General features: G+C 34.1%; 3 protein-coding genes across 9 annotated transcripts; 1 reads left to right on the top strand and 2 right to left on the bottom strand.

Moving 5' to 3' along the window:
• Positions 1 to 352: 352 nt before the first annotated feature.
• On the bottom strand, positions 353 to 7,703 carry LOC143349139 (uncharacterized). 6 transcript variants are annotated; one of them, XM_076780136.1, is made up of 8 exons: positions 7,175 to 7,701; positions 4,290 to 4,404; positions 2,647 to 2,840; positions 2,426 to 2,584; positions 2,018 to 2,358; positions 1,601 to 1,935; positions 1,187 to 1,489; positions 353 to 1,038 (listed from the first exon to the last, which is right to left on the bottom strand). In XM_076780136.1, the coding sequence occupies exons 3-8, from the start codon at positions 2,724 to 2,726 to the stop codon at positions 757 to 759; spliced, it is 1,500 nt and encodes a 499-aa protein (XP_076636251.1). In that variant the 5' UTR covers positions 2,727 to 2,840; positions 4,290 to 4,404; positions 7,175 to 7,701; the 3' UTR covers positions 353 to 756. The 6 variants fall into 6 exon arrangements, with proteins under 6 accessions (XP_076636251.1, XP_076636250.1, XP_076636252.1 ...); XM_076780135.1 differs by having other exon boundaries at positions 1,187 to 1,860; XM_076780137.1 differs by having other exon boundaries at positions 1,421 to 1,935; positions 7,175 to 7,647.
• Positions 7,704 to 8,127: 424 nt separating this feature from the next.
• Mtr4 (exosome RNA helicase Mtr4) lies at positions 8,128 to 12,024 on the top strand. The gene is made up of 10 exons (XM_076779644.1): positions 8,128 to 8,336; positions 8,416 to 8,517; positions 8,593 to 8,835; positions 8,904 to 9,111; positions 9,197 to 9,463; positions 9,533 to 10,361; positions 10,442 to 10,614; positions 10,682 to 11,113; positions 11,210 to 11,747; positions 11,839 to 12,024. The coding sequence occupies exons 1-10, from the start codon at positions 8,227 to 8,229 to the stop codon at positions 11,994 to 11,996; spliced, it is 3,060 nt and encodes a 1,019-aa protein (XP_076635759.1). The 5' UTR covers positions 8,128 to 8,226; the 3' UTR covers positions 11,997 to 12,024.
• Casp (Fas associated factor casp) lies at positions 10,701 to 15,958 on the bottom strand. Of its 2 annotated transcripts, none has more exons than XM_076779646.1 (12): positions 15,684 to 15,958; positions 15,190 to 15,258; positions 14,827 to 15,109; positions 14,568 to 14,745; positions 14,225 to 14,501; positions 14,037 to 14,163; positions 13,780 to 13,925; positions 13,550 to 13,704; positions 13,277 to 13,472; positions 13,082 to 13,185; positions 12,659 to 12,993; positions 10,701 to 12,488 (listed from the first exon to the last, which is right to left on the bottom strand). In XM_076779646.1, the coding sequence occupies exons 1-11, from the start codon at positions 15,723 to 15,725 to the stop codon at positions 12,660 to 12,662; spliced, it is 1,911 nt and encodes a 636-aa protein (XP_076635761.1). In that variant the 5' UTR covers positions 15,726 to 15,958; the 3' UTR covers positions 10,701 to 12,488; position 12,659. The 2 variants fall into 2 exon arrangements, with proteins under 2 accessions (XP_076635761.1, XP_076635760.1); XM_076779645.1 differs by having other exon boundaries at positions 12,672 to 12,993; positions 15,684 to 15,957.
• Between the last annotated feature and the right edge of the window lie 437 nt (positions 15,959 to 16,395).

Consider the following 16,395-nt stretch of genomic DNA (forward strand, 5'->3'; position numbering starts at 1 on the left):
ACTAATCCGTAATCTTTTAGGTGAAAGAGAATTACAGCTAAATTAATACAGTTATGACGAAAAAGTTTTGAATTTATCGTTTGTCACTGTAATTTCGACAGTTTATCAAATTCTACTTAACGTCATCCATGTCACTGTTAGGTACTGTTTTATAGTTTCTGTACGCATGCGCAGATAATTAATTACATACTTGGTAACTCGTAATAATTTGCGTCTCTAACGAAAAAATATTCTGCAAATTCTCGTCAAAAATTGCATCAGTAAAGTATTCCACTCTTTAGATGCATTTCTTCATTAATCCCTATTTTTACCTTTTTTCGTCGGTTACTGCCAAACCGGAAATATGCAATATTATAAACGTGGTTCATTATAAAGTAATATAAGGGGTAAATGTTTCTCTCCTTTATTTATTCAAATTTTGAATCATATAATTTTCATAGATTCAATATTTGACATGGCTTTATTAGGGCATATATTGTATATTAGTATTCGTACATAAGAACATGGTCACAGCCATATATTGTTAACAGGATTTGAATCCTGCTAATTTCACTTAACTGTATAAGGTACTGAGAAATACATAAAGCGAGAGTATATCAGTCAGTGTTTTTTACAATAGTCGTCGTGAGACCGTTCTGACTGAATGATTAAATTATACTCGGGACAAAAAGTATTGATTACTCAGGGTCATAGGCGACTATCTCCATTGTATCACTTCACTAACTCGTTAGCATATTTAGCCACGAATCGATTGTTTCACATGCTTCCAAATACTTTACGACCTCTTGTCACGGACAACGAGACAATGACGACACTTAAAACAAAGAAGACTAGTCCGAAGAAGGCAGTTAGAACTCTACACCATTGTCGCTTCCGTTTCGCTTTCGCGATCGCTCGGCCCAATCGTTCAGCACGAGAAACGTCCAATGTGAAGTCTAAGTCTCCGGCGAACCCTCGTATATGATGGTCCCAGTTACTTTTACCGGACGAAACGATTATGCCTTCGCTGGATGAACCACCGTCACTGCACTCCAGCTGCTGAAACATCGGTCTTAATGGGTTGGTTACATTGACATTGTGAAGACTCTAACTTTTATTTGGATATACTATATCGCTCACAAAGAATAAGAAACAAATCTAACGAAAGAACAATAATCTACCTTGTATGTATATTTCATGGACTCACCGTCACGTATTCCGGTTCGCTGTGAACGAGTCTATTTCGATTTTGCTTTGTTTCACCGTTCGTTACGATAGTTTTTTTCGCATCAACGCCAACGCAACAGGTCGTGTATGCGTTTTGCGGTTCTTTAACGTTATGAGTTAAACGGCTCAAACATTTGCAAATGCGCGAACCGGAAATGTTTCTATTTCTTTGCGATGCTGATCCGAGAGTCGTTTCTTGGCAATGATCATCTACCAAAAACACAGCTGATGGACTTCCTTTCTTTTCTGGCTCGTTGTTCGTTGTCCCGATGCGTTCGTCAACCTTCGACGATGATAAAAATCCGTGAGCATGTTCACAGGAGTTCAAACAGGTGAACCATGCCGGGTTATGTACGTAAAAATGCCGTATGTTACTGTAGAGCTTAGAATTTACCGGATTGATTCTCGTCGACGAGATTCTATTGTTACAGCTCAACAATGACGAATTCTTGTCGCTTACAAACGATGTCTTGCCGGGTAAGAATGACGAGTTATGATAAACGTACTCGTAGATCCCTCCTTTCAAACCGATTCCTTGAGCAACTTTCTGCGAGATGCTATGTAGGATTTCCTCCGACGTCATAGCGGTCTCGCCTTCTATCACAGAGTTCAGTGTTCGGGATAATTCAAGGAGGACGTCGCGCGCCGATGTGCCTGTAGAGTTTTCATAATCCCAATCGCAGTACGAATATGCATACGCGCAACCGCATCCGCAGCACGCGTACAAAGCTATCGTAAACCGTAAAATCATGCCTTATTAATCTCGAACCGTTCGCCAAGCGTAAGAAAATTTGTTACTGTCGATGCTCACCATCGTATTCGGGGGTTTCATCATTCTGATGAAGTTCACGCGGGCTAGGAAACGCAGACGGCCAAATAGGACGTGGAATCGCCTCGCTTTCGTGAATTACAGCAAGCCCTCCACCGAACTGGTCTTTCATTGTTATAGGCACAGCCCGGAAAATGCCCTGACCAGGGACTGCCGATGCATAACAAGAGTAAGAACCAGCGGACAATGGCGGGGAATGGCTGGAATAACCAGAACTGGTCGAAGTTCGGCAGCATTTTCTTAGATTGTTTCGTGTTGTCGTAGTTGTTGACGAGCCGGCTACGAATCTTGAAATTTCAGCGTCTATCGAGTCGGGCTCTATCCTGTATAATTTGTACACTGTTAGACTATGTCGATGCCCAATACACTGCTCAAAGTAACACCCTTTACCATTCTGCTTCGTGCAAGTCTGTTCTCGGTACGGCGTACAGACTGTCGGGATTGCAAGCGTATCGCTCGTTCGGTAGACGTAAAGCTAACTTTACACCATCATCGTCGGGGCTGTTCTGGTTCCCAGGTGAAACTGCTAAGGCCGTTGCGATTGCGGCACTGGAATAAAATTTCTAATGACGAGCGTTCAGAAATACCGTATTTTACGAAAAGTACAAAACCTGGATGATTGGTGGTTGATGACGGTGTTACCGCATGGGTTAGATGCAGGTTCGTCTAGGGCCAATAACCACCGCTGCATGCTCTTGTAGAATGCTCAGCCGCGGACTAAATGCCGCGCGCTTTCATTCTTAAGTTCCTCGATTCTCACCGACATCTCACCATCCCTTTTCGGCTTCTTGATACAACGGTAGTGCTGAAAGAAAGGATAATAGTAGACTATCTTATGCAGGATGTTTGCGAACTCGCAATACAAACTAACACCGAATATAGGTCTAAAAATCAATCGTTTCCGCGTTGTAAAAGAACATGTCTTCTCTTAAACAATTCGTATGCGCGTATTTTTAAGTTTGTGATCAACGATCAACCTGGACATCTCGAAACGCTATTATTGGTCTTCGTACTCCTCTCCAACGCGTTTTCCTCCACCTTTGTCTTCGCACAAAATTACAAGTGTCGTAATCGAAAACGTCCGTATGCGATACCGCAAATAATCGAGTGATATTATTGTATTCTCGCCTTGTCGTCCGTTCCTTCTTCCATATTCAAGACTAACACTTTTAGTGGCGTAATCGAGATTCAAGACAGACGCTCTGATCCTCTGCCGTCATTCCTCGAAAATCGTCTTGCATAGAAATTAGCAAGCGTTTTTGAGGAGTACTTGGTTGGATTAATTTTAGCACATTGTTGAAACGACTAGACGCGTTAATTTATATGCATGTCATACACGTTGCATTAATGAATCAACATGTTAGAAAAAAATGTTTAAATCGTAGGAGATAAGATTTAATCATCTTTGCCCGTTTGAATTTCACAAGAATTTAGAAGCAGTAGTTTCGTTACTCTAATGCTCGCACCTTTCAGTTTCACTGTACCTTGCTTGTTTCGTGAAGATTTGTAATTATAATTCGTTGCGTATCTTAACTCATTGGGCAAACTAACGCTCCATCAGAATTTTTCATCGAAATTTTCTACACTACGATCGCCTGATTTATTGGGTAGGAATGTTTTACCAGATATTTATCTGACGAGTCGTTTAGTATTGATGCGGTGGATGATCCATGTTTCAAGGTCGCTTTCACATTCGTCATGTTCACGTAACAAATTGGACAACGTGAAACGGGTATTACGTTATCCAGGACATTCCTTACAGACTGACAAGAATGTAGGGTAATGTTATATTTCAGTAATAATGGCTCTTAAAAGACTCATCGATGTTATCTCACCATAGAATGAAAATTAAGCGCGCGATTTGTAATTGGTTCCTTCACAAGTGTACGACTTATTACAGAACATGAAACTTTATGAAACGATTGACTGTAATTATAACTACACCCTATTTTATACATTTTCTATTGCGATATAAGGGTCGTAGAAGTGTAGTATGCTAATACATTAAAATTAAGTTTTGTAAAATTGACTCTGAGCTATAAAAAAATTAAGAAATACTATCTTTACTATTAGGGAATGTAGCAGATCGAATACGCTTGTATCGAAAATAGTTCAGAACGGTCTAAAAAAAATTAGCAATACGTTGCAAAGTCGGACATCCGATGCGAGAGTCGTCGGGCATGGTACGATGTGCCAAAGTAGCTCGTTTGCTTCACGAGTTACAGGTAAGTGTGGTACTCCAATTAACTAGTACCATGGATCAGCGTGCACGCCGTAGCGCCCAGCACTCCGCATTCCGCCACTTCCAGCCGACCACTTTCACGTCGCTACAGCCCGCTCCTCGATGTTCACGTATTATATGGTACACCCTGGAATGTCGATTGACGTTACAAAAGTCCTGTGCTTGGAGAAGAATGCAACTCGAGTCAGAAGCTCGATATCGCGCAGATACATCTATAGTTACATATAAAACACATTATACAATTGAAGAGTTTTCGTGTCGAATCAGTAGAAATTAATTTAATAAATCGGATGATTCGTTGATTAAAAGAGTAAACTGCTTCTTTACTAGAATCGGCTAAACTTCTATACATTTTATTAAAATACATTGTTATTCGACTGAAAATGTTAAGTACTTTGAAATAGAATACACGGAACGCTAAACATTCACGCGTTTATCCGTTTTATCTATGTTCGAGGAAATAAACCAAAGAACCGTTTGCCTTCGATCGCACGAGAAAATTAAAAAGAAGAGACAGGCGCGTATAAAACTCGTAGAAATTTATCTTATAGGAAGATAGTACGAATGGACCACGAAACGAAGTCGCGAAAAATATTTTGCTCGCAAACTTTCACTGGCACTCATTCAGGGCCGTCCTGTGAAAACAAGCCGCCCTGTGGCAAGAAGAAAATAAATACTCGATCCCGCTACGTTCAAAGGAAACGAACTTGTCCCCGCATCTGTCACAGTTGCCAAAACAGATTCTCGAGTTTACTTTCGCGGCACCGAAAGTGTCATGAATAAATTTCTAATCTAATAGACCTTCCTCCTCCTCCTCCTCTTTCTTTTCTTTTTTTTCTTCTTGTATCCTTAGATTACTAAATTTTAACATCAGAGGCTATCATAGAGATAAAACATTAGTAAAATTACGGTCGCAAAATCAATTTTGAGGTCGACAATATGTAAATCGGAGATTTATACGATACCGTATGAATGTTATGATTTTCTTTTGAAGGCAAAGAAAGGTAAAATAGCCCCGGGCGAAACACAACTTTCATACATGCAAATTCATGGTTCGTTCAGTCGAATAGGTATGTAAATTATACGCAGCTGGCTAAATGTCTATGGGGCAATATAGATTTTTCTTTTCCTCTGGAGAAAGTACAAAAATAACAATTGCTATACGGTAATCAGCGGCCAGTAGAGGATTACATCAGTTCGCTGGCCTGTGCTTCAACATACATACATACATGAGTGCTTCAACACGCGCGAGTCATTATCCGAAGACATTAACTAACGTATACTTGTCATCGAACAATAATACAATACACGCAAATGGAATCGGTTAACGTTCACCACCAATTAATACGAAATGTGGCAATAGATATATTGTTTTTGGCTAAAACAATGAACAGTAACGCGCCAAGAAGTCACCGTTACTTTGAAACAACAATCAACAGAGCAAAGTTAAATTATATGGCGCCTCCGTTTACTTTCATCATTCCCCTTCCACAATCAGTATATACACCTTGAACAACTACTTGTTTTAATAAGCATACGTAATTGCTTTAAATTCTTAAGGCGAGACACTACCCTAAAGTGTCTAAAAATAGGTAAAACTCGGGAAGACAATAGGTTTTTTCGTAGATAATTACTAAATGAAATGTATAGATTTCTTCAGAAGCTATGAAAGTAACTATTAACATTGTTTTCCAATTTTTAAACAATAAAAATGTTTCAAAATAACGGAATTATTGACGATTACCGAAACCTTTCTTGCTAGAACATTAATTACTGGCCGCTATATTTTGGCAAGGACAATAACCGAATAAATTTGGTGTTATTGTAACAATTTTCGATCAGGTGAGCGCGACAGCGAGACGAAATGACCGATTTAAGCTACGAAAGAGCGAAGATCAACAGATCATGAAAGTGAACGACCAGAATTCCTCCGGAGGACGCACAGAGTGGTTGAGAAAGATCGACTCTGGACAGACCCTGACTTTTCGACCCGCGGCACGATGACTCGTGGACCATTGATCGTCTCATGTTCTTATATCCTCGTCCTTCGACTCTAACATATGGCCATCCTATCGAGACGCACTTCGTTTCGCAACCCTCGTCACCACAGAGGGTCGCGCAACGTACTCGCAGCGCAGTCTCGATAAATATATTATTTAACTTCTTCTTTTATCAACCATTTGGTTCCCTCCTTTTCAAAATCAAAATATTTGTCTCGTTTATACTTTCTTCTTCTACAAAAAATATATTAAATTTAATACTTGCTTAATAAAATTATTTTCGAAACTGTGAACTTTGATCGACTCTTTCGTATTTTCATATTCAAAGTTTAACAATAAGAAATTGAGGATTTAATATTTGAAATTAAAAATGAAATTGCAAATCGAGCAATTGCAAAAAAGCAATCGGATAAATGAATAAACGCGAGGAATTAATGCTAGCTCGACGAAACAAATATGATCGAAACATAAATTCTAATAATTGATCTCTTCATTCTACAATTTAATTGAACGATCCACATAGATATTTAACGATAATTACAATCGTATAAACGATAAGATTTTATCATTTTTACTGTACTAGGTAATTTGTTTACGCAAAAGAAAACATTATATTACATGCTCTTTTTAAGTTTAATTAAAAGCAAAATCCATTCGATACTCGATAATTAGCATTTTCTGATTACACACGATTGCAGATGATGCTTTATAATCACGCGAGCTTCTAAAGTTTAATGTTATTTACTATTTTAAAAACCAGAAGAAAGTTAAAAAGGAAAAGCATGTTCAGGAATATTTTTACACGAAAGAATCGAATTCATTTGTAAGGGAACAATTCGATATATATTATGATTAGTGCTAAATTTCAAATAGTTTGCTTTGTCTATGATTAAATACCTATGTCTCTTTCGTCCTTTTCTTGCTGGAAATTGACAGCATGTACGATAATGGCTGAACGCTTGAGAGACAAAAACTTTCACGCGCGTACCAACGCAACCGTTACGCTTACGATGTCGTTCTCGCGGAGGTCCTAAGGAAACTGAAAGTCCCGTTTCGTCGTCCCGAAACTTGACTGGATCATCAAAGGCTCTCTCTCCTCCACAGTTAACCATTATCTAGATGAAAAAGTCCTTTGTATCGATAATTATCCCATAAATATTATTTTGCGATATTACTACTACCTGTTCCAAATAAACTTAAACAGTTTCATAGAATTAGTCTAATAGACTATGCTCACATACACTAATATATGAATCATATAAGCGTTAATCGTTATGTACGATTGTTTATAAATCGTGCAATACTCATCGATCGCAGTTATGTACAACAATAACAAGCCACTATCTTATCTGTATAAAGCACAATAATTAATTACAATCGATACATTTTCCTATAACAATCGATATCATTAGTATAACCTTATTCGTGCATATATTTAACTAAAAGAAAATCATTAATTTTATTATGTTACGTTTTATTCGATAACTTTAGTCGTTAAATTATTAGATTTGATCGTAATTTTCAAAGTAGTCGTCTTTAATTTCTTCAAATATATTTTGCTTTTAAACTGGTATGTTTAATTCAAGTGTATTTGTACCGCGTTAACTTAATTTGTATGCATTTTATTTTATTTTATTTTTACTCTTAACTACTGACTTTGTGCTTCTTTGAATGTGCAATTTAGTTTATATAATAACATTTATAATTTACACAAACAAATTATTTGATGGAAACTTTGGAATTATTTATCAAAATTTTTGAGTCGAATGCTAATCGATAGACGTTTCGATATGGTCGATAGACTTTTCGATAGACGTTTCGATATGGTCGATAGACTTTTCGATATGTTCGACAATCGATATAAAATGAAGAGGGTATAAATACTAACCTTCATATGTATGAATTTTTTGGTGTTTTGTTATTATTTGTAAATATAATCTGTCCTTACAATGGCTAATTTTTCTGAAGACTTGTTTGACGTTTTCGAAGAAACAGATGATGTAGTAGAAGTAATTCCAGCCCCAGTAAGACAGGAGGATTTCAAGATATTAAACGAAAAGTAAGCATCTGTAGTCTCCATAACTTCACAAATGAATATAAAGTGTGCCTGTAAATAATAAAAAATGATTAATATATAGAAAAACTGATCCAGAGAGTGGGATAAAACGAGACTTGGAAAATGATGCTAGTGAAATAATTTCTAAGAAATTACGATTTGATCCTGTCTTGGAAGATATAAAGTAACCTACAATAATAAATGTAACTCGTAATTATTTAACTATCATTTTTTAAAATTATTATGTCTTTGTATGCAGTGTAGAAGAATTGGCACCACGTATTAAAATACATACTATAGAGACAATTGAATCGTGTACACACGAAGTTGCAGTACCACCAGATTATCAATATGTACCATTGGAAAATAAACAAAGCAAACCGGCTAAGGAATATAAATTTGTGCTAGATCCTTTTCAGAAGGAAGCAATATTATGTATTGAAAACAATCAATCTGTTCTGGTTTCTGCTCATACATCGGCTGGTAAAACTGTTGTTGCAGAGTATGTATCTTAATAGAAAATGATATAAAATTTGTAAATATACTTATTGCTAATTGTAAATTTTACAGGTATGCCGTAGCATGTTCATTAAGAGATAAGCAAAGAGTAATTTATACAACTCCTATCAAAGCATTAAGTAATCAAAAATACAGAGAATTTTTTGAGGAATTCAAGGATGTTGGTTTAGTAACTGGAGATGTTACAATTAATCCAACAGCTAGTGTTCTTATTATGACTACTGAAATTTTAAGAAATATGCTGTACAGAGGATCTGAGGTTTTTTTTAAATTTTAAACTATATGTTTAGATAAATGTTTCTTATTGCATTAGTAGTAATTTCAATAATGTATTTAATGTTCAGGTAATGCGTGAAGTTGGTTGGGTAATCTTTGATGAAATTCATTATATGCGTGACAAAAGCAGAGGTGTTGTATGGGAAGAAACATTAATATTATTACCAGACAATGTGCATTATGTGTTTCTTTCTGCTACTATACCGAATGCGCGACAATTTGTAGAGTGGGTAGCACATTTACATAAACAACCGTGTCATGTTGTTTATACAGACTATAGGCCAACTCCTTTACAACATTATATATTTCCTGTTGGTGGGGATGGAATTCACTTGGTTAGTAAAACGTAATAAAGAAAATAATTTATTAGAGAGTAAAAAACTTATGATTGTATTAACACATAGGTTGTAGATGAAACAGGACAATTTAAAGAAGAAAATTTCAACAGAGCAATGGCTTGGTTGCAACATGGCGATCCAGCTAAAGGAGATACAAAAGGTCGTAAAGGAGGATTGCGCGCCTCAAATTCTGGACATTCGAATATATTCAAAATGGTAAAAATGATCATGGAAAGGAACTTTGCACCTGTAATTATATTCAGTTTTTCAAAAAAAGATTGTGAGGTTTATGCAATGCAAATGGCTAAATTAGATTTAAATACAATAGAAGAAAAGAAATTAGTAAATGAAGTTTTTAATAATGCTATGGATGTTCTTAACGAAGAAGACAGGCGCTTACCGCAGGTTGAAAACGTATTACCACTTTTAAGACGTGGAATAGGAATTCATCATGGTGGACTTTTACCTATTCTGAAAGAAACTGTTGAGATATTGTTTGGCGAAGGGTTAATAAAAGCACTCTTCGCGACAGAAACTTTTGCAATGGGATTAAATATGCCAGCGCGAACAGTTCTATTCACAGCATCACGAAAATTTGATGGTAAAGATTTTCGTTGGATTACATCTGGTGAATATATTCAAATGTCTGGTCGAGCAGGTAGAAGAGGTCTAGATGAAAAAGGAATAGTAATATTAATGATAGATGAACAAGTTAGCCCGGTAATTGGCAAAGCAATTGTACAAGGGAAACCAGACCCTATTAATTCAGCATTTCATTTGACTTACAATATGGTTTTAAATCTTCTAAGAGTCGAAGAAATTAATCCAGAGTACATGCTTGAAAGGAGTTTTTATCAATTCCAAAATCAAGCCTCTATTCCTGACTTATATAACAGTAAGTAGATTGTTTATTCAACAATTAAATATTACAATTTGGTATAGAATGATCATTATTATTTTTACAAATTATTACAGAGGTAAAGGAATTGCAAGCAGCATATAATGCAGTGGATATTGATAAGTATAATCAAATATCGTCTTACCATGACATACGTGAACAACTCGATCGTCTTTGTACTGAATTTCGATCTTTCTTGACAAAACCAGAATATTTACTTCCATTCCTACAACCTGGAAGGCTAGTAAAAGTATGTATTTACATATACTACTTACATGTAAAAGTATTACTTTCTAATATTTTAATAATAATTATAGGTGAAAAATGAGAATGAAATGTTTGATTGGGGTATTATTGTAAATTTTAAAAAAAAGAATCCTACAAATCCAACAAAAGAAAACACTGCTATTATTATAGACATTTTACTCCATATTTCTAAAGAGTCTAGTAAAGGATGCCCAGTACCTTGTCGTGAAGGAGAAGAGGGTGACATGGAAGTAGTCCCTGTTTTACACACACTAATTTCTCAAATAAGTTCACTTAGATTATACTACCCAAAAGATTTAAGACCATCCGATAACAGGAAAAGTGTATTAAAAACAATACAGGAAGTAAAAAAAAGATTTCCAGACGGACCACCGCTACTGAATCCTATTACAGACATGCGAATAGAAGATGAAACATTTAAAGATGTTGTTAAGAAAATCGAAGTATTGGAAGAAAGATTATATGCTCACCCTTTCCATAAGGTAAGATAACTATATTTTTGTTCCTACGTGCTACTTCTCACTTATTTTTAATACTCGTACAATGACAATGAATGTTTAATTTTACATCGAGTATAGGATCCCAATATAAATACATTATATGAACAATTTCTGCATAAAGATGACTTAGCTAATCAGCTTAAAGAAGCCAAGTTAGAATTGAAACGAGCCAAATCGATACTTCAAATGGATGAATTGAAATGTAGAAAACGAGTATTACGAAGATTGGCTTATTGCACACCGTCAGATGTTATAGAATTAAAAGGCCGAGTGGCTTGCGAACTTAACGGAGCTGATGAATTGTTAATGACAGAAATGATTTTTAATGGATTATTTAATACGTTAAGTGTACCGCAAATGATAGCATTAATTAGTTGTTTTGTTTGTGATGATAAATCGAATGAAATGCCTAAAAGTACCGAAGAATTAGGTGGCCCTCTAAGACAAATGCAAGATTTGGCCCGCAGAATAGCGAAAGTATCTACAGAAGCTAATTTAGAATTAGATGAAGACTCATACGTGGAAAGTTTTAAACCATATTTAATGGATGTTGTATATGCTTGGAGTAAAGGTGCCACTTTCTTACAAATTTGTAAAATGACAGATGTATTTGAAGGTATACTGCAGATTTTAATTCTCAGATTATTAATTATGTCTTTATATTTCATTCTTTCATAGTAAACTTAATTGTATTTTATTCATCCTAGGTTCAATTATACGATGTATGCGTCGTTTAGAAGAAGTTCTTAGACAATTGTGTCAAGCAGCAAAGAACATTGGAAACACGGATTTAGAGAATAAATTCAGCGAAGCAATTAAACTCATAAAACGTGATATTGTCTTTGCTGCATCTTTGTATCTATAATAAAAATTTTTAGAAAGATTTGCTATTATTTAAAATATATTTTTTTATTACGAGTTCCATTTATATCTTTTACAAATTAAGTTCTTTTTCAATATATTTTGAAATACTTATTGCAATCGTGGTAACGATAAACAAATGGCAGCTTTTGTTTGAGGTTTCTCAGAATGTAATTTATTCTTAGGAATTTAAAATATACAATGTACATGCATGGAAAGGACTTTTTTTTTATAATATAAAACTACATTTGTTGTACGAATTAATAGTACGAAAAAATACAGCATGAAAATGTAGTTGCATAATAAACAGAACTCATATTAACTGACAACTATTCGAAACTTGTTAAATAAATAACACTTTCAGAATATTGCGATGCTTAATTTCTACATTTTAATTTAATTACAACAAAATTACTTATCGTTCTTCTAAAATTACTGTTTCTTGAGGACAGAATTTCAGATCCATGAGAGTGAGTTTTGAATCCATGGATGTTAACTAAAATACATATAGGAATACCTTTGAATATATTTTCGTTTTGGACAACTATTTGGATCTATTATTACAAATTGACAGCAAAAATATGAAAGTTCTCTGCACTTGTATTTAATCTGACGAAATAAATGCCATAAAGGAATATCTATATAATTAAGAACTCAAATGCTTACATCATCTACTTACATCCCTTCGAGGCCAACTACATAGGACCTTATATTCTTCTGTAGGATAACCTTCCACGATGAGAAAATTAAGGAGCGTTTGTAATGGCGTATCGGATTGAAATCTACGTTCCAGAAATTTTCCAGCCGGAAGACGTACTCTTACTTTCAGTACACCATCGCCAGCGCCTTGTTGCGGTTCCGGGGGTAAACTCGATTCTACAGCTTGTCTATGAGCTTCTTTTCTTGCTTCTTCAGCCAACCTCTCATTTTCTGCCTCTAACTTTTTTCGTTTTTCTAGTTCTTCTTCCACTTTCTTTTGTTCTTTTGCCTTTTCTTTTGCTCTAACATCATATAATGCAAATGCGTTGTATTAAATTATTATTAAAAAATAACTGTATTCAATTAGGTAATTTATTATTTCTAATTCACCTGTCTGCTGCTAAACTTTCTTGATATGCTCTATCTTGCTCTTGCTTAACTCTTTCTCTAGCTTGTCTTTCTTCTTCAACTCCAATGTCAGCGCGTCTTTGTAACTGTTTTTCAAAACGATAACCAACATATAAAATATAACACAAGATCATACATTAATTTTATAAAACAACGTTAACTTTAATTTTCTTTTACCTGGAATACATCAACAGCATGAATTAGGTTGGTTAGTAGTTCATTTACTCCCACATTGCCATGAACTGTCGTAAATATTTCTGTATTAGATCTAGTTCTCATTATAATTACAAGAACAGGCAAAGTATCAATGTCTATATTTTTCATAGCTAATACTGCAACCGGTCCTAATGTTTCTTTCACGGACGAAAGAAACCTGTAAATTAAGAGTAATTTATTGTACAAGAAAGTATTGTATCAATAAACGGAAACATCTTCTTTTGCGAAATATACCTTTGCCTATTAGACTCATAGGTGATATCCCAACCCCATACAATGAAATTTGCAGATAGAACTTGCAGTACTGTTTCAGAGCCTAATAATTGCGTGCAAAATACATTTGCTAATACACTATTATCATGATGTAAATATACAGCCAACAATTTCCTCTATAATGATTTAAATTTATAGCATTACACATCACGTACTATCTATTATCATTTCTAATTATATTAGTCACAAACCTCTTTTGCAGGTTTTAAACACGATTCTTTAACAGCATCCTTAAATTTTCCAGTAAAAAATTCTGGATGTCCCAGTCCATACCTATTTTCAAATTCTTCTGCAAAAAGCAATGTACCCATTGTTTCATCAGTCACATTTTCTGGCACTATAAAAAAAAATGCACTTTATAGCATTTATTTAATATTAAATATTCTGCATATCATAAAAATTAATAAACTAATAAATAAATAATTTATCAAGATTTGAATTTACTTACTAAGACATTGAATTTTAGTAGACTTGATATCTATGAAAATATCATCATCAACATTAAACGATTCTGGTTCTTCTACATCATCTCCTTCATTCTCAGAACTATCACTCCCAACTAGGTCTATAACATCCTAAAAGTAAATAAAAAAATTACTGAACTGTTACATACATCTTGAATAATATTGATGGTACCTTCTTCTCCTGTTTCATAGGAAGTTCAGTAACAGAAAGATCATGTTCTGGGTAAGAAATTCCACTTTGTGCTAGCATAGTGCTATCATTTTTCACTGAACTTGGCCAACCTTTCCACTGCTGATTTCGAATAGGAACATTTATTAATGAGTAAATACCTGACTTTACATCAAAGATTGTACACGATCCAAGAAATTTTAAATTATATGTTTCCTTGCGTATTTCATCTTTGATATTTAAGGTATATGTTTGAGTCATATGTTCTGCTAATTTTGCACTAAAAATATAAGTATAATATAATTGTACATAATATATTAAAATATTTTTCCATAAATTTACTTACCTATCAGTTGTTATATCAAGATTTTCTGTTAGAGAAGACATACATAAAGTATTTTCTCTTGGCAAATCTAACGTTTGTAACGATGTAGAAGGTGATTCTGGTACTTTTGTCCACCCATAAAGACGTTGTTGGCAAGGAGGGACAGATGTTCGTTCCCATATAAGTTGTTTGAGATCTCCTAAAAGTAATGCATCTCATTTAAAAAATAATCATTTTATCAATAACAAACATTGCCAAAAAAGGATGGTCAGTTACTTACTTAAAGAGGATAACTCAGACAAATTTATTTTATAAACATTACTAAGATAGTTAATGCGGAATGTGAGTATTCTTTCTCTTGCACAGTTTTTAAGTTTGCTTGTTCCTGGTTTTGAATTTTCTACAACATCCATTTTTGAATTACTTTTTGAATCATGAACAGTTTGTGATGATGAAGAAGACGAATGAGGCATTCTTTCAATTTCTTCTATCATTTCTATATCTGGACTCATTTCAGAAGGTAGTTGTTGTGTACCACGAGGCATGGCTTGATTTACTGCTGCCTGTAAAGTATAATGAAATAATTTTTAATTCTATACTCTTTTTACCTGTAATATATAAATAAATTTACATACAAACTTACCAATAAATCCCAATTTGAATCTTGTAAGTATTTGATGGCATCTCCAACATCATAAATTCCAGTACATGCCTAAAACAATCCAATACTTCTAAATAACTGTTCTGAAAATATGTACATAAATATGAAACATACTATATGACATCACAATAAAATAAATTCTTGAACACAATTTTTTATATCTGTAACTTTATAGTCTGTCTTACAAAGGTTCATGATTCATAAACACAATTATACAAAGGGACAAAGAAACTAATGTACACACGAAGATACGTTTAAAAATGTACGCCACTAAATACTGTAAACTGTTATTTGAACGGTATTATATGTTCATAAACATCATTGAAATTTTAACAGATTAAAGATAAAACAATCGGAAAATGTCGTATTATATTCATAGATTTCAACTATTGTCAATGTCACTATGCGTATATATCATAACCTAAAATTTTATTTGTGTTTGGAATAAATGTATAATTGAAGCTCCAATAGATTACCTGAAAGTCAGCCAAAATCTCGGCCCGTGTTCCAGCCATCATGTCTACGTTTACTGTCAAACTCGAGCAAATATGCAAGCCACGAAAACTATTTTGTTACTTTACAATCGTTACAAGCAACATGCACAATGAATGCAAACCATTGACGTCTTAAACCTCACGCTAGTTTGAAACGAACATTGAACCATCTATAGTGTTTATATATTTTCCTTTGCAACATCAAACAATTGTTCGTATATCGGGCGATATCAGAAGAGATATTTTCATTTCTCAACTAAACTTCTCTAATACACGCCAGAAATTACGATTGGTGGAATCTTAAATCGTTATAAGTGTTCTCCAATCATATTTAAAAGATTGGAAATATATATGAAAAAATTGTAATACTTATGGTAACGTAAATTTAAATTTTCTTATCCTACGTTTTTGATTGTTACATTTAATTAATTCTTTCTTAATATATATATATATATATATGTATATGTATATGTATATGTATATGTATATGTATATGTATATGTATATATATATATATTTCCTATATATATATATACATATATATAGGCATATATATATACGACAGTAATGGCTGATTTTCACTAATGATAGTATGCTTTATATAATATTTAAGATTAATTATATTATTCAAAGTGCCGAATTAATTAAAAAACACAATTATAGCTCCGTTATTACTTAGATCACTATAAAGTCT

Source organism: Colletes latitarsis, chromosome 12 (genome assembly GCF_051014445.1).
Source record: "Colletes latitarsis isolate SP2378_abdomen chromosome 12, iyColLati1, whole genome shotgun sequence".
NCBI classification, from domain to species: domain Eukaryota; kingdom Metazoa; phylum Arthropoda; class Insecta; order Hymenoptera; family Colletidae; genus Colletes; species Colletes latitarsis.

What these genes read in the sequence shown, in the direction of transcription:
- LOC143349139 (XM_076780133.1), bottom strand. Translation starts at nt 2,726, where the DNA reads ATGCAGCGGTGGTTATTGGCCCTAGACGAACCTGCATCTAACCCATGC. An exon ending in TGAAACCCCCGAATACGATG is followed by an intron (nt 1,936 to 2,017) that starts GTGAGCATCGAC and finishes GGTTTACGATAG; the next exon opens with CTTTGTACGCGTGCTGCGGA. An exon ending in GCGAACCGGAATACGTGACG is followed by an intron (nt 1,039 to 1,186) that starts GTGAGTCCATGA and finishes CCGATGTTTCAG; the next exon opens with CAGCTGGAGTGCAGTGACGG.
- Mtr4 (XM_076779644.1), top strand. Translation starts at nt 8,227, where the DNA reads ATGGCTAATTTTTCTGAAGACTTGTTTGACGTTTTCGAAGAAACAGAT. An exon ending in GTGGGGATGGAATTCACTTG is followed by an intron (nt 9,464 to 9,532) that starts GTTAGTAAAACG and finishes ATTAACACATAG; the next exon opens with GTTGTAGATGAAACAGGACA. An exon ending in AACCTGGAAGGCTAGTAAAA is followed by an intron (nt 10,615 to 10,681) that starts GTATGTATTTAC and finishes TAATAATTATAG; the next exon opens with GTGAAAAATGAGAATGAAAT.
- Casp (XM_076779645.1), bottom strand. Translation starts at nt 15,725, where the DNA reads ATGATGGCTGGAACACGGGCCGAGATTTTGGCTGACTTTCAG. An exon ending in CTTGATATAACAACTGATAG is followed by an intron (nt 14,502 to 14,567) that starts GTAAGTAAATTT and finishes TTATATTTTTAG; the next exon opens with TGCAAAATTAGCAGAACATA. An exon ending in GTTTAAAACCTGCAAAAGAG is followed by an intron (nt 13,705 to 13,779) that starts GTTTGTGACTAA and finishes AAATCATTATAG; the next exon opens with AGGAAATTGTTGGCTGTATA.